This window comes from Alligator sinensis, unplaced genomic scaffold, assembly GCF_000455745.1.
Source record: "Alligator sinensis unplaced genomic scaffold, ASM45574v1 scaffold983_1, whole genome shotgun sequence".
In the NCBI taxonomy this organism is placed as follows: Eukaryota; Metazoa; Chordata; order Crocodylia; family Alligatoridae; genus Alligator; species Alligator sinensis.
Genome location: NW_005842015.1, coordinates 381,145 through 401,385, shown reverse-complemented (window position 1 = coordinate 401,385; position 20,241 = coordinate 381,145). Strand labels below are relative to the sequence as shown.

The window sequence follows — 20,241 nt, the reverse complement described above, 5'->3', positions numbered from 1 at the left end:
ATCTTCCCGTCGCCGAAAACCCTTGCGACGTACCCTCATGTTTTACATCTTCCCGTCGCCAAAAACCCTTTGCAACGTACCCTCGTGCCCTGCAGGTTCGAGTTTTTGTTTTCTTTCTTGTCTGTAACCGCAACTCAAGCAAGTTTTCCAGCCTACACCACTGCCATCTCGGTGTAAGTAAACAATCTTTTAAACTACCGCTAAGCGTTTGTGCCTAATTCCAGCTCGACGGCCTTCCCTCTCCGACCCGGCGTGCCCGGGCTGCTGGCCACAGCCCGCGTGCAACACGGAAAAGGGCTCGGGTCGCTCCCGGCCCGCACAACCCCATGAACTGAAAAATCCCAGTAGCATTTATCGGTACTGACAGGTATATTACAAAAGTCAGAGTAATTTGGCTTTATAGTTCATATATCAGCATTGTGTTATAACACAAATTATGACCTGTGTTTCTGGCTTTTGTTTTTAATTATAGGTGAAACTGATATGAAATCAAAGAGTCAAGTGGAGAAAGAGAAGAAAAATGAAACTTGTAACAAAGTTACGGTTATTGGAGCAGGAGATCTTGGTATCGCTTGTGTACTAGCAATTACAGCAAAAGTATGCGATAATTCCTTAATGTTGTTAGTTAATATTCTTATAATGGTTTCCAAGTTAGCTCTTGGTCCCGGATATATAAAGATAGTGACTATAAGTATTTATATGCATGATGTAGCTCTTCTGTTTTACATTTTTTCCTCACTTAAATACTTGGAGGGGAAAAAGCTCTTTAAATTAAGTATTTGTAAGTCTCTATTATCTGATAGTCAGCTGTTGGAAAACATTAAGGATTAATCTTAGCGCCTTCAAATCAATATAATTTTTAAAGGCATTATAGGAATTGTAAGTTCCCCAGTAGGCTGTGTCCAGATGAGTGCGGATGTGCAGTATGTGGCATTGCAGACCCATCTGTGGTTCCATGCACCACACATTCAGGCATTTTCTGCACTGATACTTTGCAGCACGGGGGTTTTTTGACCCCAGGAGATTCCGGGGTCAATAAAACTTACACAGAAAATAAGCGGGGTGGCACAAATTGCTGCAGAATGTGCCGCCCAAACCCAGAGCCTGGCCTGCCAGAGCTATGCTTCGGCTGCTGGCTAGGCTCCAAGCTGCAGGAGCACCATGACTGCAGCTTCCCCAGCCCCCAGGATATCAGGTAAGGCTGTTGAGGCCAGCACAGTTGCTGGACCCAGCCTCCCCTACCCCATCTGGGGTAACCTGCTGTGTGTCAGAGGGTGCGTGTTCCCCAGGACAAGTAGCAGTGGCACAAGGTCTGCTGCTGCTTCTTGTCCCCAGGGAACCAAATGTCTGCGCTTATCTGGATGTGGCCATAGAGGGTATTTCTCACAGCTTTTACTAGTTTAACAAAATAGCCAGTTTGAATGGCTCCCTTCATGGGTGTGTGGGTGGGTATATTTTAATATATTATTTGGCATGAAACTAGCATTGTAACTGACTGGTTAGTTCTCTTAACCTCACAGTCACCAGTGATTTGGATCGGGTCAGGGATTTGTGTTTGTATATAACTGACACTATTCTAGAAGTTTCATTGAATTTTAGAATTTTCATTTTTCAAAGGAAGTCATGCTTCATTTTGCTTTTTTATTCTTTACAGGGTGCTGCAGACCAGGTGGTTCTTTTAGATCCCTCTGAAGGTGCAGCAAAAGGAGGAATCATGGACCTGGATATCTTCGATCTACCAAATGTAGAGATTAGCAAAGGTGCTAAATCTTCATGCTTTAATGAAACCTGTTGCTGTATCTTCTGTGTTTTACTGTTTAGGATATTTAGGACATTTTAGGAGGTATCACCTCTAGGTTACCCGATACCTCTGGGTCAGTGAGTGCCTATTATTTTTTGATAGTTTCTCTTGTCTTGAATGCGAGTCTGCACAGCAAGATGGTAGCATGGTGGTAGAGTGATTTTGGGAAGCTGACACTCCTAAATCATCCTTTTTCCTGCTCCCTGCGTAAAGGTTTTAAATCTCTTGTGTTGACCTTCTGATCATATTACATACACTTAACAGATTTGTAAGATTTTTATTTTATTTTATTTTATATTTTGGTGGCTGTCTAGATTTGGGTACTGTGTTGGTGTCCTTGTTTTGAATGAGACATAAAGGAACAGAAGCCCCCAGGTGCAGGACAGAAATGTGATAAAGATCTTGGACAGAATTCTAGGATACACAGGGTTCAGATAGTATAGTGATGTTTCCAGATAGATAAATTTGATTTGGGATAAAAAGGGAAACTTTATTTTAAGGGATCAAGAATAAGTAGTGGGTTGATCATTTAAAATTTCTTTGGGCCAAGTATGTTTTCCATCCATCACTTGATGTTTCTAGGATTTGATTATTTTTTAATTAACCTCAGTTTCTTTCTATTTGGTCAGATTTTTCTGCTTCTGCTGATTCCAAAGTGGTGGTGTTTACTGTTAATTATCTGGGTAATGCTCAGTCATATCTTGATGTCATACAAAGCAATGTGGATCTGTTCAGAGGAATTGTCCCTGCCATAGCACACCATAGTCAAAATAGTGTGCTGCTTGTTGCATCTCATCCAGGTACTTTAATATTTATATTTTTTTGATTTGCTTGTCTCTGGATTTAGTTTGTTTGCAGTTTGTTTAAAGACTGCTTCATTGATCAGAAATCCTGGCTCTGAGCCTGGTACTCTTGAGTTCTTACAGGAGATGGTAAAAAAAACAACCCAAAAACAAAGCTAAATATTGGTATAACTTGCTTGAATCTATTGTTGAGTAAATCTGGAATAAAGCAGTTGTGGTGTAGATCAGGGGTGGCCAACCTGGGGCATGAGTGCCACAAGTGGCATGGGCAGCCTTTGTGTGTGGTATGCAACCAAATAGGGAGGGGACAGGCAGCACAGTAGCAGGGGGCAGAAAGCAAAGCAGCTGTTCAGGCAGGGGGCACAGCAGGGAGTGAAAGGAGGAGCAGACTGGTCTGAGGGAGGGGATTGACATGTGACTCAGGGAGTGTATAGAGCTAATTTGTGGCATGCCTGCTAAAAAAGTTGGCTCTACCAGCGTAAGTGATGTCTGTTTCCATTTAGTCTAGCCTTTTTCTCCATATAAGTGGGCCTTTCCCTGCTTCCTAGCCACCTGGGGTGGGAACAGATGTCACCTTCGTTATGGCAGCACAAAGTGAAAACAAATAGACATCCATACCTTCTACTATGCCACAAATGCTCAACTTTGTGGTCACAATAGAACATAGTATTAAATTGTACTACTTTTACTGCAGTTTTACTGCTACTTCACTGTCTATATGCTATGGTGGATGAGCTTGAGCAGAGTGAAGCTGCCTGAGCTGTCCAGCCTCTCTAGGGCAGGAGCTCTATGGGCTTGAGGGGCCTGCTACTGCACACCCCAGGATTTACCAGGCAGGATCAACTAACCCCTCCAGCCTTAGGAGCACCTGCCTTGCTTTCTTTCCCTGCTTACTTGGACATGTCCTTGCAAGGATGTGTCTGGGTAAGCAGGGAAAGTCGGGGCTTAGGGGTACACATGTGCAAGTGGGGTAGAAGAGGATCTGCTTGCAGATATATCTGGAGGAAATCCCCTGGAGGTGACTTCTGCATTCCCTAATGGGAGGCACATCTGCAGGTGGGGGGTTTTCCCCCACCTGCAGATGTGCCCCAGGTCGGGGTGTGGCAGCCAGGAACGTCTATAGCTGTCCCTGAAGTTCAATCAGCTGTACTTCGACACATAGTGTCACCGCTGCTCATGCTCCGCCAAAGATGTCTGTTTCCAGCCCTAATAAAGAGGTGCTGAAGTACTTTCTCATGTGTGCAGCTGCTGTTGATATAGCTGCTAGTCTGCGTTTGGGCTCCAACTCTCACTGGTAAGCTGCTGGTCTGTCCATTTTAGGATTCTGATGCAATTTACATTTGTGTTTAAAACTGATGCAACTTACACTGGGGTAAATGTATTCTTTCCAGGTCCTAGGGAGGGACAGAAGAAGTAGACATTAGTCCATAGATTGAAAACCTGTTTAACCATACTGTAGGAAGTTGTAGTTGGGATTGCCTTCTCATGTCCAGGTCTACCAGGTCTCTGCTTCCACTTCCCTTTGTTCTTACCTGCCATGCTTGTTTAAAAAAAAAAAAGGGGGGGATGTTGGTTGTTCAGAGAAGAGCAGAGATCTGCATGACTGAAGGCTGTCATCTTCACAGGGTTCCTTCTACCCCTATACCCTGCTTCTTACCACTCCTGGCCAGTTAGCCTAAATATGTGGCCTTAACTCAGACTCCTGTACCCCTCTGGCAGTTGCTGCTAGTAGCCCACTTTTGATCCAGCTGCTATTCATGTGCTCAGAGTTGCTCATTTTTGTATCCTCCCTTATGGGGTCCCAGACTAACATCTCCTTTAAACCTTTCTGGGTGTGATGTAATCAATTATTGGTCTAGTCAGGAATTCCAGTCACAGGCTAGTTAGTTTCATGATGTTCTAAAATGGGGGTTTTCAACCTTTTTTTAATAAGTGTACCCCTTCTGATTTAGTTTCAGCTCCTGTACCTCTTTATATTTTTTCTTGTTTTTAAGGGGGGGGGGCAGACTGAGGCTCCCCACAGCAAGGGAGGGAGTAGGGCTGGGGAAGGTGCTGCACAGCTGAGGCGGGGCATGGGACGGAACCATGAGCAGCTTGTCTTGGGGATGCAGGGAGTGGGGGTTGGCTCCTGCTGCTGCACATGCCCTGGGAGGGCACGGGGAGTGTGTGCCCCCAGATCTGTGGGCAGGGCAGGGCAGGCTGCCCCAGTGATGGGGGAGGGAGTGGCTGGCTCAGGGCCAGCATTGACAGTGTCTGCTCTGAGCGCAGCCTGGCCCAGCCCCTGCTGGGAGGAGCCCAGTGCCGCCCCGTCCCCAGCCCGCCCTGCCCTGTGCACAGATCCAGGAGCACATGCCCTCCATACCCTCCCAAGGGTATGGCAGGGGCCTGTACCATGGGAGCTGCCCCCTCCTTCCCTGCCTTATGCAGCTCAGTCCCAACTATGCAGCCGCTGCCCCTGCCCCACTCCCTCCCCTACCACAGGGGCTTTGATGTGTGCCCCCCCCCTCCAGCCTCTTTCCCCACAACAGACTTACCAGCCGGACCCAGCTGCTCTCCCCGTGGCCAGGCTGTGCTTGACACCTGTGTGCTGTACTGTGGGTGCACACATGCACATGGCATTTATCCACCACATCTGTTCTGTGTACCCCCTACGACTCTTTTAAATACCCCTAGGGGTATATGTACCTGTGATTGACATCCATAGTTCTAAAAGATCAGTTAATTATGAATTAATTTAATAGTCTGTCCTGATTAATGGGAGAGGGGTCAATCATCAATGAATTCCAGTCTCTCATAATACAAGTGAGAGTAATTAATTATCACTGAATTCCATAGTCTCTCTTAATTCATGAAAGAGTAGTCAATTATTACGTAATTCCACAGTCTTTTTTTTTTTTTTTTTTAATCTCTAGAATAGCAGTTAATCACTAATGGATCTCATGGATTCCCTAATCATTAATGGATCCCACTGGCTCCCTTGACTCAGAAGATTAGTTAATTCCACCCCAATCTTATCAGTCTCTATTTTATACAGATTCCATTAATTTTCCTTGTGTTGCTCATCAATGCGTGAGGCTCCACTCCACACTGTCAGCACTTTATCAACAGTCTGCATTCACACACTTAACTCATTACCCTCATGGAAACCTCATTGTCCTTTTTGCTGATCAAGTTCCTCTTCACTCACTCCATATCCCTCACTAGTCTGCTGCTGAGCTTGGCTTACTGGACCACTTCACCAGGTCCCCAGGATGCTGCTAGGAGAGCCTGGCTCCGCATCTCCATGAGTTTCACACAGCATTCTCAGCCAGCTGTGTGTTACCTTCTCTGAGGTTCTGAGTGTGCTGGCTCCTTTCTAGTTTGCTCCCTCTGCACATGACCATGTTTGGCCAGGGTTTGGCTCTTTCACCCTGGACCACACATGGACCTCTCTGTCAGCCATTCAACCCCACCAGATTCTTCATGGTAAGCTTGTTCCCTGACCCCATCCCAACAACATTCCTTAGCCAGAACAGGAACCAGAGCTGTTACACGTACACTAAAACTAATAAAGTGATTTGAAATGCTTCCCTTGTTGCCATTCAGTAGAACAAAGGTTGGAGAGAAGAAACTTGCAAATTAAGAGGAGTAAACTTTTTTTGAGGCAATATTTTTTGATGGATGAGGATGTGTCCTTTCCCAGCTTAAGAAGTAGATAACAATTTAATTAAAAACCCTGTTTTAGATGCATTTTACAATTTTTAACTTACCTGGGTCTCTCTTCTTACTACTTTACTCAAGCTATGACATGTTATCTTAAAAGCTTGACTTGGTGTTTTAGGGACAAGTAAACTTGATGTGTTCATGTAGGCTAATACTTTAAAAGTGAATAGCTGGCTCCTGATTTTGTCTCTTGAAAATGAATTCTAGCCTGTTTTGTGTTGAACTTTTGGAAGTGATTGTATGTTATCAACATATTTTTCTCTCTTGTTTAGTGGAAATAATGACCTATGTATCATGGAAGCTGAGTGCATTTCCCAAAAGCAGAGTTATTGGAATTGGCTGCAACCTGGACACTGAGAGGTTCCAGTATGTCATCGCAAACCTGTTGAAAGCTCAGACTGTAGGAAAAGAGGCTTGGATTATTGGTGAACAAGGGGAAGGCAAAGGTAAAAGGATAGGTTTTGATGATTTAGGTTGGGGCTATCCAGCTGATGGCTTGTGGGCCACACTTCATCTTCAATTTCTTTTTCTTCTTTTTTAACTTATTATGTTAAAGGTATTGAAGAAACAATCTTTCTGGGAAGAGAAATCAGCATTGTAGTGGACTGCTGCTAATTTTGGAGTACTTTAAGTGCCAGATTTTAAGAGGTGCTGAACTCCCAGTTCACACAGATGGTAACAGCAGCTGTGTCTACTCCACAGCTCTGCATGTTAGGTCTTGATTGACTTGTCAAAGTACATAGCAGCGCAGGAATGGTACTGCAGGGGTTTGGGGTTGTGAGGGCTTCTTACAAAACTAGAAACAGTGAATCTTTATGTAGGAAGGAACTGTTGGGGATTGGGTGGGTGGATTCTAAAGGCAGTAAAGCTGCAAGTTGACTTCTGACTACTTTGTAATGATGAGGAAGTGGGACAACAAAAATGAGAAAAGGGATGTGTAGCAGGCTTGCTTAAATGGCTACTTCACATGGAAACAGCAGCCTTTGTTCCATTGATGGTTGAGCATCTATTCATGTATTACATAGATAATAGATTCATAGACATTAGGGCTGGAATGGAGCTCAGAAGATCATAGAGTCCAGCCCCCTGCCCCAGGTGTAGGAAGTCAGCAGGGATCATAGGATCCCAGCAAGGTAAACATCCAATTGTCTCCTTGAAGGTGTTCAAAGTAGGTGCTTGAACCACCTCCAGCGGCAGTCTATTCCAAACCTTGGGGGCTCGGACAGTAAAGAAGCTCTTCCTTATGTCCAGCCTGACATGGTCATGGAAGAGTTTGTGACCGTTCGACCTTGTCATCCCTTAGGGTGCTCTGGTGAATAGACGTTCCCCCAGGTCCTGGTGAACACCCCTAATAAATTTATAGGCGGCCACCAGGTCCGCCCTGAGCCTGCGCTTTTCCAGGCTGAAGAGTCCCATGGCTCTCAGCCTCTCCTCATAAGGTCTGTTTTTCTGACCTCTTATCGTGCACGTGGCTCTCCTCTGCACCCTCTCAAACTTCTCCACATCCTTTTTGAATTGTGGAGCCCAAAACTGGACGCAGTACTCCAGCTGCGGCCTCACCAAGGCCAAGTACAACGGGAGAATGACGTCCTGGGATTTGCTTGAGAAGCATCTATGTATGCAAGCCAGCGTTTTGCTCGCTTTACTAGCTGCAGCATCACATTGAAGGCTCATGTTCATCTTGTGGTCAATCATGACCCGCAAGTCCCTTTCATCCGTAGTACTAGCCAGCGTAACACTGCCGAACCTATAAGGATGCTGCAGGTTTTTCCTCCCAAGGTGGAGAACCTTGCATTTTTCGGTGTTAAACACCATCAAGTTATCATCTGCCCATTTCCTGAGCCTGTCAAGGTCTGCCTGGATTACCCTCCTGTCCTCAGGTGTGGATGCTTTACCCCAGAGTTTGGTGTCGTCGGTGAACTTGGCCAGTCCGCTTCTGACACCAATGTCTACAACGTTAGTGAAGATGTTAAATAGTATTGGCCCTAGGACAGAGCCTTGAGGGATCCCACTGGTCACAGGGCACCATGACGATTGACTTCCATCAACCACCACCCTCTGGGTCCGACCACGGAGCCAATTCCCCAGCCAACGGATCGTGGTGTGGCCAAGGCCGCAGCTAGCCAGTTTTGCCAAGAGGTGATCATGGGATACCAGATCGAAGGCTTTTTTGAAGTCGAGATATATGACATCAATCTCTTCCCCCTTGTCCAGGTAATAGGTCACCTGGTCGTAAAAGGAAATGAGATTGGTCAAGCAAGACCTACCTGCAACAAAAACCTGTTCTTGCTATCCTTCAGGATGTTGCCATCAGCCAGTCTGTTAAGAATGGCCTCTCTGATTATCTTCTAGGATCTTCCCCGGGATAGAGGTCAGGCTGATGGGTCTGTAGTTTTCCGGATCCACTTTCCTCCCTTTCTTGAAGAAAGGCACCACATTGGCCTTCTTCCAGTCTTCGGGCACTTCATCAGAGCACCAGGAGTTCTCAAAGATCCATGCCAGGGGCTGAGCTATGATGCTAGCCAGCTCCTTGAGTACCCTGGGCTGTAGATAGTCAGGGTCGACTGACTTGAGGGTGTCCAGCCTCTCAAGGTGTTTCTTCACAAGGTCAGCTTTGATGGAGGGTAAGGAATCTCCCTCGCCCGGGCCTCCCTGTCCCATAGTGGGAAGGGGCATCCCATGGGACTGGTGAAAAACTGATGCAAAGTACCCATTTAGCAAGCTTGCTTTTTCCTGGGTGACAGTTGTCAGTTGTCCTATCTGGTTTAGCAGGGGTCTCCCATGATAACCATGCACCGGGAGCATGCGGCCTCAGCTAATTCCCTGGTGAACTCCTGGTCAAGGTTTTGATCCTGGGTAGGGGGTCTGTAATAGACTCCCACTATTGTGTCCCCTGTGCTGTGTTCCCCACGGATTTTAACCCAGAGGGTCTCCAGTCCACCCTGGGCACCAATATCGGCTTTCAGGGATGCGTAGCTTTCCTTGACATAGAGAGCTACGCCCCCACCCCTTTTGTCCACTCGATCTCTCCTGTACAGGGTATAGCCATCTATACCCATGGCCCAGTCATGGGTGGAGTCCCACCAGGTCTCCATTATCCCTATGACATCATAATCATTTGTTTTAAGCAGGAGGACAAGTTCCTCTTGCTTATTTCCCAAGCTTCTGGCATTTGTGTATAGGTACACAAGTGTCCCTTTGGTGGCCCTTGCCTTGCCTACAGTTCGTTGCAGGGGTGGGCTTCCCTAAGTGCCTTGACCTGCTGGCTCTGCAAGGGTTGCTCAGTGGGCCAGCAGTGACAGTAGTGTCGTCGTCGTCGTGTCGTGTCCCCCCCCCGCGCGCGGGCTTAGTTTAAAGCCCAGTAGAGGAGGTCAGCCAGTGTGGCTGAGAAGAGCCTCCTTCCCAGCGGAGAGAGGTGGAGGCTGTCCCTGCCCAGCAGCTCACTGTCCCTCTCACCAAAGAGTGGACTGTGGTCATGGAAGCCGAAGCCTTCCCGATGACACTAGTACCGCAGTCTTCGGTTCGCTACCTCAATCCTCCTCTCCCTCCTCAGCCCATAGCCTGAGACTGGGAGGATTGGTAAGAACACCACCTGTACCCCCAACCCCTGTTTTCTTGTTAAGTGTCCTTTTAAAGTGTTTTCTTCGCTAGAAAGCTACAGTGTAAGGAGGGTGTACCTCCATCTTGTGTCTGCATTGCCTTTCTCCTCTCCAAAAGTTGCTCCCACAAGAGAGAAACAAGGTGGTTAGCCACATTAGTGTGAAGTCAGGCAGAACATAGGCCGGGATGGCACCTTAGACACGAACTAGTTCAGAGGCATGAGCTTTTGTATGTAACTGCCTACTTCATCAGACACTGTGAATAGACTTGCAGAATGACCTACTTTTAAAAACCAACTTGAACATGATATTGCTGAACAAGAAATTGTATGCAGACTGAATTGTGAGATGTCGTTGTGTTAGTCTCTAAGGTGCCACCTTGCCCTGCCTTCTGCCAGACTGCACTCTGTTAAACATAGCCTCACTAGAGACTGTGGATTCTTATTCCATTACCTGGACCAGTTATTAACTCCAGCTGTTAACCCCTATGTCCCTCAGTGTGTTGCCTGCCTTGTTTATCTCTACTGACATTTTGCCCTTCTGAGCAGCTCTCCTTTTTCTTGTATTTAAATCTCTCTCTGCTAAGAGCACTTTCTTTCTGCAAGTCCGTTCATAGTATATAACAGTGCTTGGCAACATATTTTCTGGCAAGGGGCCAGAATGACTCAGCTCAGGTCTGAGGAGGGTGGGGACTAGGACCCTGCCATGTCTGCCACTTCTTTTTCCCTGCCACCCATTTACAAACAGCCTAGGGAGAGCCACAGGCACCCACCTGCAGTGCAGCAGAGCCCCCTGCTGCCGAATTCTGTTGAAGCCACTGCTTTGTCAGCTGGGTCCAATGGCTGCCGAATACAAAACTCTGACTTCCTTTGCATCCCAACCAATCCCTAGCTGTAATCTCCACACATGTACATACACATACATTTTTAGTTTGGACAATAAGCCACTTGCTACCACTTTCCTTGATGTATTTCTATAAAGATTCCAAGCCCGTTCTGCACTGGGGCTTAAGGAGTTGCTGTGAACTTTAGAAAGGTAGCAACTAAGTTCAGGGCATTAAAACATGCACTATAGAAAACAAAATTTAAAATGTGTTCATCAGTGTTATATATTGAGATAAAACATTCTGTTCTATTTATTTTACCTAGTGCCTGCATGGACTGGTTCTAATTCAGCAACGTGTCAAACTGCAGCAAAATCACATCATAATTCAAGGGAACAGTTAGCAAACAGGTAACATGGCTACAATAGTAAATTTATATTCACATTAAGTATGCTTCTTGACTGTAGAGCACTGAATCCCTGAATAATCTGACTTATTTTTACTCATAGGAGCAAATTTGCTCTAAAACGTTCATATCCTTTCTAGACATTGTGCATCTAAGGAAAGACTAGTCTTGTAGGTCTGAGAATAAACACAGCGTGGTCCAGTTACGTTAGCTCTAGAATAGATTGTTGGTTATCTCTCTTTCCTTTAAGTTAGCGGTGCACTGATACACCGATCCAGTATTGGATTGGTACCAATATAAAGAAAATTGGCTGCATCGGAAATTGGCCCAATGGGGCTAATAATTGGGCCAATAAATGCCAGTGCGTGCACGCAGCCGCAGCACAGCACTGGAGCAGCAAGGAGTGGAGCCTGGCATCATGGAGAGCTGCCTCCAGTTGGTCAGTCCATTGTGTTGGAAAGGGAAGAGGGAGAGAAGGGACGTGGGGGGGCAGATCAACCCCCTCCCCACCCCCTGTGGTGAGGAAGGGGGAAGAGGTAAGCGCTGCCCAGCTGGGGCATGGGATGTAGGCACAGCTTGTGGGGACGGGGGTGGCTCCCACCGCTGCTTGCACCTGAGGTGGTGGGGAGTGGCAGGGGCATGTGCCCCCCAGATATGTACAGTACAGGCTGGAGCTGGGCTCTTCTTGCTGGGGGCTGGGCTTGGAGCTGGGCCTATAGAGGGGGATACAGCCAAATTTCACTGTAGCTCCGTTTCAGCACTGCTACCGCGTGCCTGGCACAGCTCTGGCTTTTCCCTGCACATGGGGGGAGATGGGGGTTGAGCTGGGAAGAGCTCAACGCGTGGCAGCACTAGGATGGAGCTTCGGCAAAATTTGGGGTGGCTCCAGCCCCTTCTGTAGCCCCTGCCTCGAGCCCAGGCCCCGGTGAGAAGAGCCTGGCTCCAGCCTGCAGCTGGAGCCCACCTGCTCGTCCTGCAGAGATCCGGGAGCACGTATCCTATTTCCCCCTCTTTCCCCGCCCGGGATGCAAGCAAGGGCGGGAGCCGTGCCACCTCCCCTTCCCCATCCCCCCAAACGAGCTGCGCCTCCATTCTGCGCCCCACCCTGCTGCAGCTGGGCAGCACCTACCCTTGTTCCCTGCCTCACTGCGGTGGGAGGTTGATCTGCCCCCCACCCCTTCCACCACAATGGACTTACCACCTGGAGGCAGCTCTCCACATTATATTGGAAATCAGATTGGTATTAGCCAACTATGCCTCCTTAAAAATTGGATATCCGTATCGGCCCCAAAAATCTCTCTTGGTGCAGCCCCACTTTAAGCAATTCAAACTCTCTTCCCAATTTTCTAGGCGCGTTGTAGGCTTATTGGAATTCAATTAGTTGGTCTGTACAAGGTTCATATTGGGCCTTCTTGGTTACCATAGCAGTCTTGGGGCATTTGCGCCACTGTACCTGCAATCCTATATTCAGCCATTAAGAGGATATTGGGTGGGATCTTGAGTGATGATGTTAACTGAATGAGTATGGTCCTTAAAAACACTTAGTTTCCCTAACATGGAAAAACTTCCTGTCAGCATTTCTCTGGTGGTGTAGTGTGCCATGCTACTTGTATTAATAAATTACTCTAAGTTAGTTCCTTCTGAGGTTCAGGAGTATGTCTTTAATCACAGATGTATGCACTGCAGCGAAAGGGACACACTCTTCATAGAAATTAAGAAAATAGTTATCTTCCATTTGCTTGTTTCCCTGGCCAAATTTGTGCCAGTTATATGCAGCAAATGAAAAGCCCTAATCTTTGTAGATTTAGGGGAATAGGAATTTAAGGATGTATTTTCCTCAGAGGCAGAGACTGAGGCTCATATGTTATGCAATATGCTTTCTTATGTGTCCATAAAATATGTTGGACAATTGAAGAAATGATGTTTTTCTGCCACATTTTTTTTGGTTTTTTTCTTCTTTATATAGAGCCATGGAAGTTCTTAAGGGAAAAGGTCAAAGGTCTTGGTCTGTTGCATTATCAATAGCTGACCTGATTGAAAGTATATTGAAAGATAAAAGAAAAGTTCATTCCGTATCCACTCTGGCAAAGGTAAATATGATATCTCTTTTTCCGTTAATTGTCATCATATCCATCATACCTGGCATGACATTTTAACTTTGGCAGAACAGAGACATTAGCTTAGTCCAACAATTCTACAGTTGTATCGTTTCTATTAGTTTCTTCTGACACCAGCTTTTAGCACTAATCATATTGAACAAGAATCTGCTACTCTTTTGGCTGTAGTTTGAGGACAGGATTCTAAATCGATTTTTCCCCTTTTCCCCTTCCCCCAACACTGGGGTAGTTGAGTGCTGCATCATTCTTGGTACTGGCATCCAGCTTCCTAGTAATCAAAGCAGTGGTGTAACAAGCAGACTTGATGCCTGGATCACACCCGGGGAGGGGAGTGGGGGGACATAGGGGTGAGCATTAGGGTTGTGCGAAATTTTGGCAGCTGTTTTGTTTTGGAGGTGTTTTGGGCTGCTTTGGCACCCGAAACACTGAATCTGAATCGAAACGGAAGGCTCAGAAACATCTCTGAAACAAAACTAGGCATCTGAAATGTTTCGGAAAATTTCAGCGTTTCGGAGCCCGGCTTGCAAGGAAACAGCTGTGCACTACTGCTCTGCCGCATGACTTGGCTCCGCAGGGAGCAGAAATCTGCACCAGGGGTCTCCTTGCTGCCGCTGCCTGTCCCAAGCTGCCCTGGTGATGCGGGGCTGCATGGAGAGGGCAGTGGTAATGAGGAGACCCCCTGCGCAGATCTCTGCTCCCTGTGATGGGGCAGGGACCAGCAGACTTGCTCGCCACTCTGTGCTGCTTCCCTGCCCCGTGACCCAACGTGACAGGGATCAGAGACCCACACGGGGGTTACTCTTTGCTTGCTTGGAGGGCAGTGGCCCTCCTCCTCCCTCGGATGAGCCACCCACTGCCCCTCCTGGCTGGGTAGGGCTATGCAAAACTTCCCTTGCAGCCTGTTCGAAACAGATTTGGAGATTTGGCAGAGCCGAATCTCTGAAACAGATTTGGCTGAAACGAAACAGGACAGTGATCCGAAACACCGACATGAATCACTGTCCTCTGAAATGGCTGAATCCAAAACCAGATCAAAACACAGCTGTTTCTCATAGCTCTAGTGAGCGTGTGGTTTCTAAGAGCAGGAGAGGCACATGTTGCAGGGGCAGGTTCTAAAGGGGGCTGGGGGAGGCAGGGCTGGTTTTACTTGCACCAGTCTCAGCTGAACAACTGCTGCCACTGCGTGTGCTATACCCATCCGGGCTGTTGCTCTTAAAATAGCAGCTGGGGGACTGTTTTGGAGTTCTTTGCATGAGTGAGCTGCTGGGGCATGGACTGTGTGGGCATGGATTCTGGAGCCTCTTCTAATTTGGCATCAAGGATAGTGCCCCTTTTGGCCACCCCTTGTTATGCAAATAGGCTGTGATATAGTTGGCTTTGGCAAGTAGCACAGGTAGGTGCGTCTTGGTTTCAAAGTGCTCAATGCTGACTGCAAGTTTTCTAAAGCACCAAACATTTTCAGCTCTCTCTACAGGAATCTGATACAGACTTTCCTTTAGTACTATATTTGATAAAACTGAGAAATAGTATTGTCTACAGTGTTCTTACTTTCTAGAAACTGTTTAAACAAAATCATGTTAGACTTTAAACTTTTATCCTAGAAGTATTAATTGAACAATGTTATTTATATTAGGAAGTAAACATTATGAAGAAATATTTCCCTTTAGTAACAGTTAATTTCCAATTTTCAAAACAGGAATTTCCTTCTAAGGGGTGACTGTAGGATTTAAAACAAAATGGAACAAAGGCTGATTACTGTTTCATGACCTACAGATGCTTATTAAATTACTTTCTCTTATTATCATATGAAGTTTCTGTTAAATAGCTACTCCTCTGCAGAAATGACCTAATAATGCCTTTTAACTGGACCTGCATATTGTCTGCACAACCTAAGACTTTACACATGTGTACACATATTATTTTACCCTAAAAAATGAGAAACAACTATTTTAATCCTCACTTGAATTTTCGTAATTTAATTGCAGAATACAAAGGTGCATGTTCATATATAATACATGCTCTATACCCCAAAATTTTGCTGGGATAGCCACATTGGTCAGACAGGGTGTGTGCTTTTAGTTTTATTCTCCCCATAATCAGTAAAGTTAGTGGAGATGCAGTTATACTAGACCTATGGCACCTGGGGTGCCTTGAGATCCTTTCAAGGTTGCTCTGGGGTGCCATGTAGTGTTAGCATTGTTAGATGTGCAAACGTGATTCACAGAATAAACCTATACAGGGTGCCTATACATGAGCAGGGAGACTGCTTCGATGTGCTGTAATTCCAGCTCATTGGAGCAGACTCAATTAATAGTCTGCTGGAGCATGGCAATTGCCACACTCCAGCAATTCCTATGTCTTGTGTATTGTTGGATTCTTTGCAACAAAAAACTTGCTCAATATTCTCTGTAGACAACCCCTGCCCCACCCCCCCACCCCCAAGTTAAAAGTAAGAGCTGGCATTTTTCAAGGGGTACCTTGAGTCTAAAAAAAGTTGTGAGAACCCCTGTACTAGAGGGGAAAAAATCCTGATAATATAGCTTGCAACATCTGGAGAACTGGTTTAAGCTATGCTGGCAAAAAGTGTTCTTGTGCTGTTTACAAGCTTTGTCTCCACCATTGATATTTGCTGAGATAAATTATGTTGTTTAAATATACAAAAGGCCTAAGAAATCCTAAACACTTAACTGTATAAGGCACAGATCTTGCATAGCATAAATTTACTATAGGTTATTCTAAATCAATAACATTTAAGCTATGCTTATCTGCTAAACAAAGAACATCTTGCTTAGTTGAATTTTAACTATCTTAATTCACGCAATTCCATATTCCATAATGGGCATAGAAGTAGCAGAGGTTTCTAAAGATGCACGGTATTCAAAAACAGCTACATTAATAGTCCTTTACTGTTTGCACAATTCCAGGGGTGCTGCAGTATAAACTGTGAAGTATTTTTAAGTATGCCTTGTATTCTTGGAACCAATGGTGTGATTGAAACGATCAAGCCAGAGAAAGAGGAGCTGGTGGCAGCGAAACTACAAAACAGTGCCTCATCGATTCATGACCTTCAGCAGCAATTGAAACTTTAAACATGACAAAGTCCTGACATCTGCTTATGACAGCACTGGATTTGCTAAGGAGAAAGGGTTGCTGTTAAATCTTTATAAACAGTACAGTTGTCTGATTTCCTTTCACAAGTTTGTCATTCCTACAAAGCTCTTTTTAATCTCTCTAACACGGCACACCAGGGCCATAAAGTTAAGAATTTCTATTGTGTGTGTTTTCCTAATCAAAATGAGGGTAATATACAAAAATGTCTCATCAAAATCTAAGCAATTTTGCCTGCCTTCTTCATCATTAACATAAGAATCAGGCCTGCCTGGTGCATAAATTAATTGGGGGATGGGGCTGTGACATCAACTTATCCAGCTGCCTGAATATTCTTTCAGTATATGTGGAGAGCCACCCTCTGCTAACTTTCAGTGTGGAGAGACTGACCAACACCATCTCACACCAGCTTTTCACTGTAGTAAGTAATTGACTGACAGGCACAATAAAGCCTGCTTATAAGCAGACACAGTGAAGGTTAATGCACTTTATTGTCTTTTATATAACCAAATTCCATTCCATCACATGGCTATAAAAATATATATATTTTAATGATACCTCCAAACTTGAACTTCTGGACATTGCATATGAATGTAAGTTTTTTTTTCCATCTAATTGTGCCTGAAACTTTCCCCTAAAGTTACTATTGTTGCTTTGTAGCATGTAGCATTAAAGTATCCGAAAGTTTAGAACTACCTTTTTAAACACACAGCAGGCACTCCAAAAGATGTGGTATTAGTTCAAATACTCTTTGGCGTGTAGAGATGTTTGTGACAGGATAATAATGAACCATATTATCTGACTATGATGTCACTGAGCTTTAGATAAGAATAAGATGTATGGGGCAGAAAGCTAATTCTGTGTAGGGAGACACCGATAAACAAAAGTGGTTGAGGTTTGTTGTAAAAGGATGTTCTGATTTTAAAATAAACCATTTGGGACAAATGACTTTTCTCCTGTTAAACTAGGTACCTTTCTAAAAGAAAGACCTCTGTATTAAAGTATTAATGATACCAAGCATAAGGGAGAAATATGGGCTTTGCTCTTGCTTTTAGGATTTAAGAATTGGACTCGACAGTTAAGTGTTGAAATGGATGAAATTTTGTCAGCAAAGATACAATGTATGAATGCTTTAAGTGAAGCTCTACTAGCTTGTTCCTTGCAAAGATGCTGTCTTGCAATGGCTGAGTACCCTCAGTTCCCATTTGAAAGTCATTTTGCACAACTGATGTGAGTTGTAAATTTCTGTTGATTCCTGTGAGAGCAGGATTGAGCCCTTTCTTTGGTCTTAGTGGGAGATGTGGTATGCTGAGAGTTCTCAGAATTGTGAGCAAAAGAGAACACCATTTTTCTCAATTGCACAGTGAATGAGAATTCTGTTTATTTTGATCAATGCTATATCTTAAGCAGGTTGTCATATAAACTTAACTGGTTTGTCTGGTTGTAAAAAAAATAGCTGGACTATTTTACTTTTGAAAAATCTTAAGTGAGCAGTAAATGAATTTTTCTTAGGGTGTTTTGCATTGCAATATGTTGTAGAGGGTTTTGAGGCTGGAGTGATGCACTACATTTAATATTGTAGCTTATTTTATTAAGCATTGCAGTAGTTTTTTATTTTGGGTTGGTTGTTTTTTTTTTTTTTAAGATAACAGTACATGTATCATAACATTATTAGTAAGCTCCCAGTTATTTTAAAATACCATTCTTTAGTCCCATTGGAGTTCTTATTTAAAAATGACCAAAGTATCACAGCTTTAAAAATGGCATTTGTTTGTCAGAGGAAGGATAGTTTCGAAATGCCTTTTTGTCTTAAAAAAAAAAAAAAAAAGGTTCCCTGTTCTTCAGAAACACTATGTAAAGTTTTATCTTAAATGCACATAGTATTGCTAAAATGATGTGTTCTGTTAGACAGCGGTTTGCAGAAGACCAAAGGATTGGCGTGTTGCTGTAAAATTCTAATGTTGGTATTTCTGTTCAAGTAGATAGTCGTGCAATTCATATGTTCAACTGCTTTCCCCAAATACGGTTTTTAAATCACGGTTTATACATCTTGTTCTCCAAGTCTACCAATTATTTTTGTGGTTTTAAATGAAATGGTTATGAAAAGGGAGTCCTTCTTGGAAAAGTGACTCAAAAGTGTAATAGACCTGCCTACAGGAAGACTTTCATTCAGGTGGGTGCATTGAGCATTCTCAGTTAAAACAGCATGTGGTGCACCAACATGACCGTATTCTTCTGGAAGGTATTATTTGTTCATATTAATAATCCTAAATCAGCAGAACATGTGATTTGTACTTCGGTTCTTTTACTTTACCTTTGTGGTTAATGATCATGTCTGACTGCTTACATTGTACATGGAACACTTGCAAGAAATAATGTTTGGCAGAGTGCTGACCAATAGCAATAAAGGATACATGCTTTGCTGACTGCTGGGTTTTTTTGGCTTAATTCATCATCTTGCATACTAGGCTGCTGCTTCAACTGGGGGTATCAATTTTGGAATGACCTGTTGGGTCGGAAGGGACCTCAGGAAGTTATCTAGTCCAACCCCCTGCTCCAAGCATCACCATTCCCAAGTAAATCATTCCAGCCAGGGCTTTGTCGAGCCAGACGTTAAACTCCGAGGATGGAGAGTCCATCACATCTGTAGGTAACCTGTTCCAGTGCTTCATCACCCTCCTAGTGAGAGTTTTCCTAATAGCCAACTTAAACCTCCCTTGCTGCAACTTGAGACCGTTGTTCCTTGTTCTGTCATCACTGAGAACAGTCTAACTCGGGGGTAGACAACATTTTTGGCCAGAGTGCTGAAAAAACTGCAATGTCTACCTTGTAAAGAGCAGCCTGGGCGCCCATAGCTGGTAGCAACTGCCCAGAGCCCAGCTCTGTGGTAGTGAGCTGAGCAAAATGGTGCTCTGCCATGCATGCTGTGGGTTGCCGACCCCTGGTTTAGCTCCATTCTCTTTAGACCCCACCTTCAGGTAGCTGAAGGCTGCTGTTAAAGAAACACTCAGTCTTCTCATCTACAGCCTAAATAAGCTCAGTTCCCTCAGCCTCTCCTCACAAGCCATATGCCCCAGCCATGGGAACCATTTTTCTTGCGCTCTGCTGGATGCTCTCTAAGTTGTCCACATCCTTTCTGGAAGGGGGGGCAAACGGGACAGAGCACTCCAGATGTGTACCCCCTCCAGGGCAGAGTAGAGGGAAACAGCAGGTGCAGAGGCTGCTCTGCCTGCCCACTTGGCAGCGCTGTGTAATAGGGCTATTTTGAAAACGACGAGCTGGCCTTATATTCAGAGGTAGGAAGATGTAATGGGGCAGTAGGGGAGGGTGCATTCCCCTCCCATGCAGCACTCCTGCAGCCAAGACCAAAGTGCCTGCACCTGGGGCCATGTTTTAACAAAGCAGGCAGCAGGAGTAAGATGCTAACAACTGAAACCCTGCTGCCCCTCTGCATGAACTGCCACCTAAAAATCATTGGCCTTTTCTCCAGGGAGGCGGGGCCTCACTACCCCCATTTTACTACTGGGATAACTGAGGCCCACGGCCCAGCTCCACAGCCCCCCGCCACTCTTCCCCACCTCCGAGGTCACACGGGGGTGGGGCTACTCATTGGAGCAGCGCCTCGCTCATTGGCCGCAGGGGCACGTGACCATCAACCTCACCGACTGGGCGGGAGAGCACCCCCCTCTTGCGCCCAGCATCACGTGATGAGGTAATGCGCAGGCGCGGCGGAAGTGAGGCCACCGGAAGCGCCGCCAGCTTCCGGTGTCGGTGGGGGGCCGGGAGGGGGAGGACAGAAGAGCGAGCGCTCGAGCTAGGCCGGGGGTTTCTGCGCGCGGGCGCGCTAGTGGCGGGGCCGCCATGGCGCTGTCCGAGAGCCAG

The 20,241-nt window shown here is 45.4% G+C and overlaps 1 protein-coding gene across 7 annotated transcripts in view; it reads left to right on the top strand.

Moving 5' to 3' along the window:
* Window positions 1-20,241, top strand: part of LOC102383613 (ubiquitin-conjugating enzyme E2 variant 3) — a 100,824-nt gene that overhangs the window by 11,259 nt on the left and 69,324 nt on the right. For 5 of the 7 annotated variants that reach the window (XM_025202142.1, XM_025202140.1, XM_025202143.1 and 2 more), the window contains 6 exons: window positions 473-597; window positions 1,655-1,760; window positions 2,431-2,601; window positions 6,579-6,752; window positions 11,054-11,138; window positions 13,101-13,224. In XM_025202142.1, coding sequence (XP_025057927.1) covers window positions 473-597; window positions 1,655-1,760; window positions 2,431-2,601; window positions 6,579-6,752; window positions 11,054-11,138; window positions 13,101-13,224 — 785 coding nt within the window. Of the gene's footprint in view, window positions 1-230; window positions 368-472; window positions 598-1,654; window positions 1,761-2,430; window positions 2,602-6,578; window positions 6,753-11,053; window positions 11,139-13,100; window positions 13,225-16,175; window positions 18,786-20,241 lie in introns of those variants that run through there. The other 2 variants (XM_006022007.2, XM_025202144.1) reach the window with 2 other exon arrangements.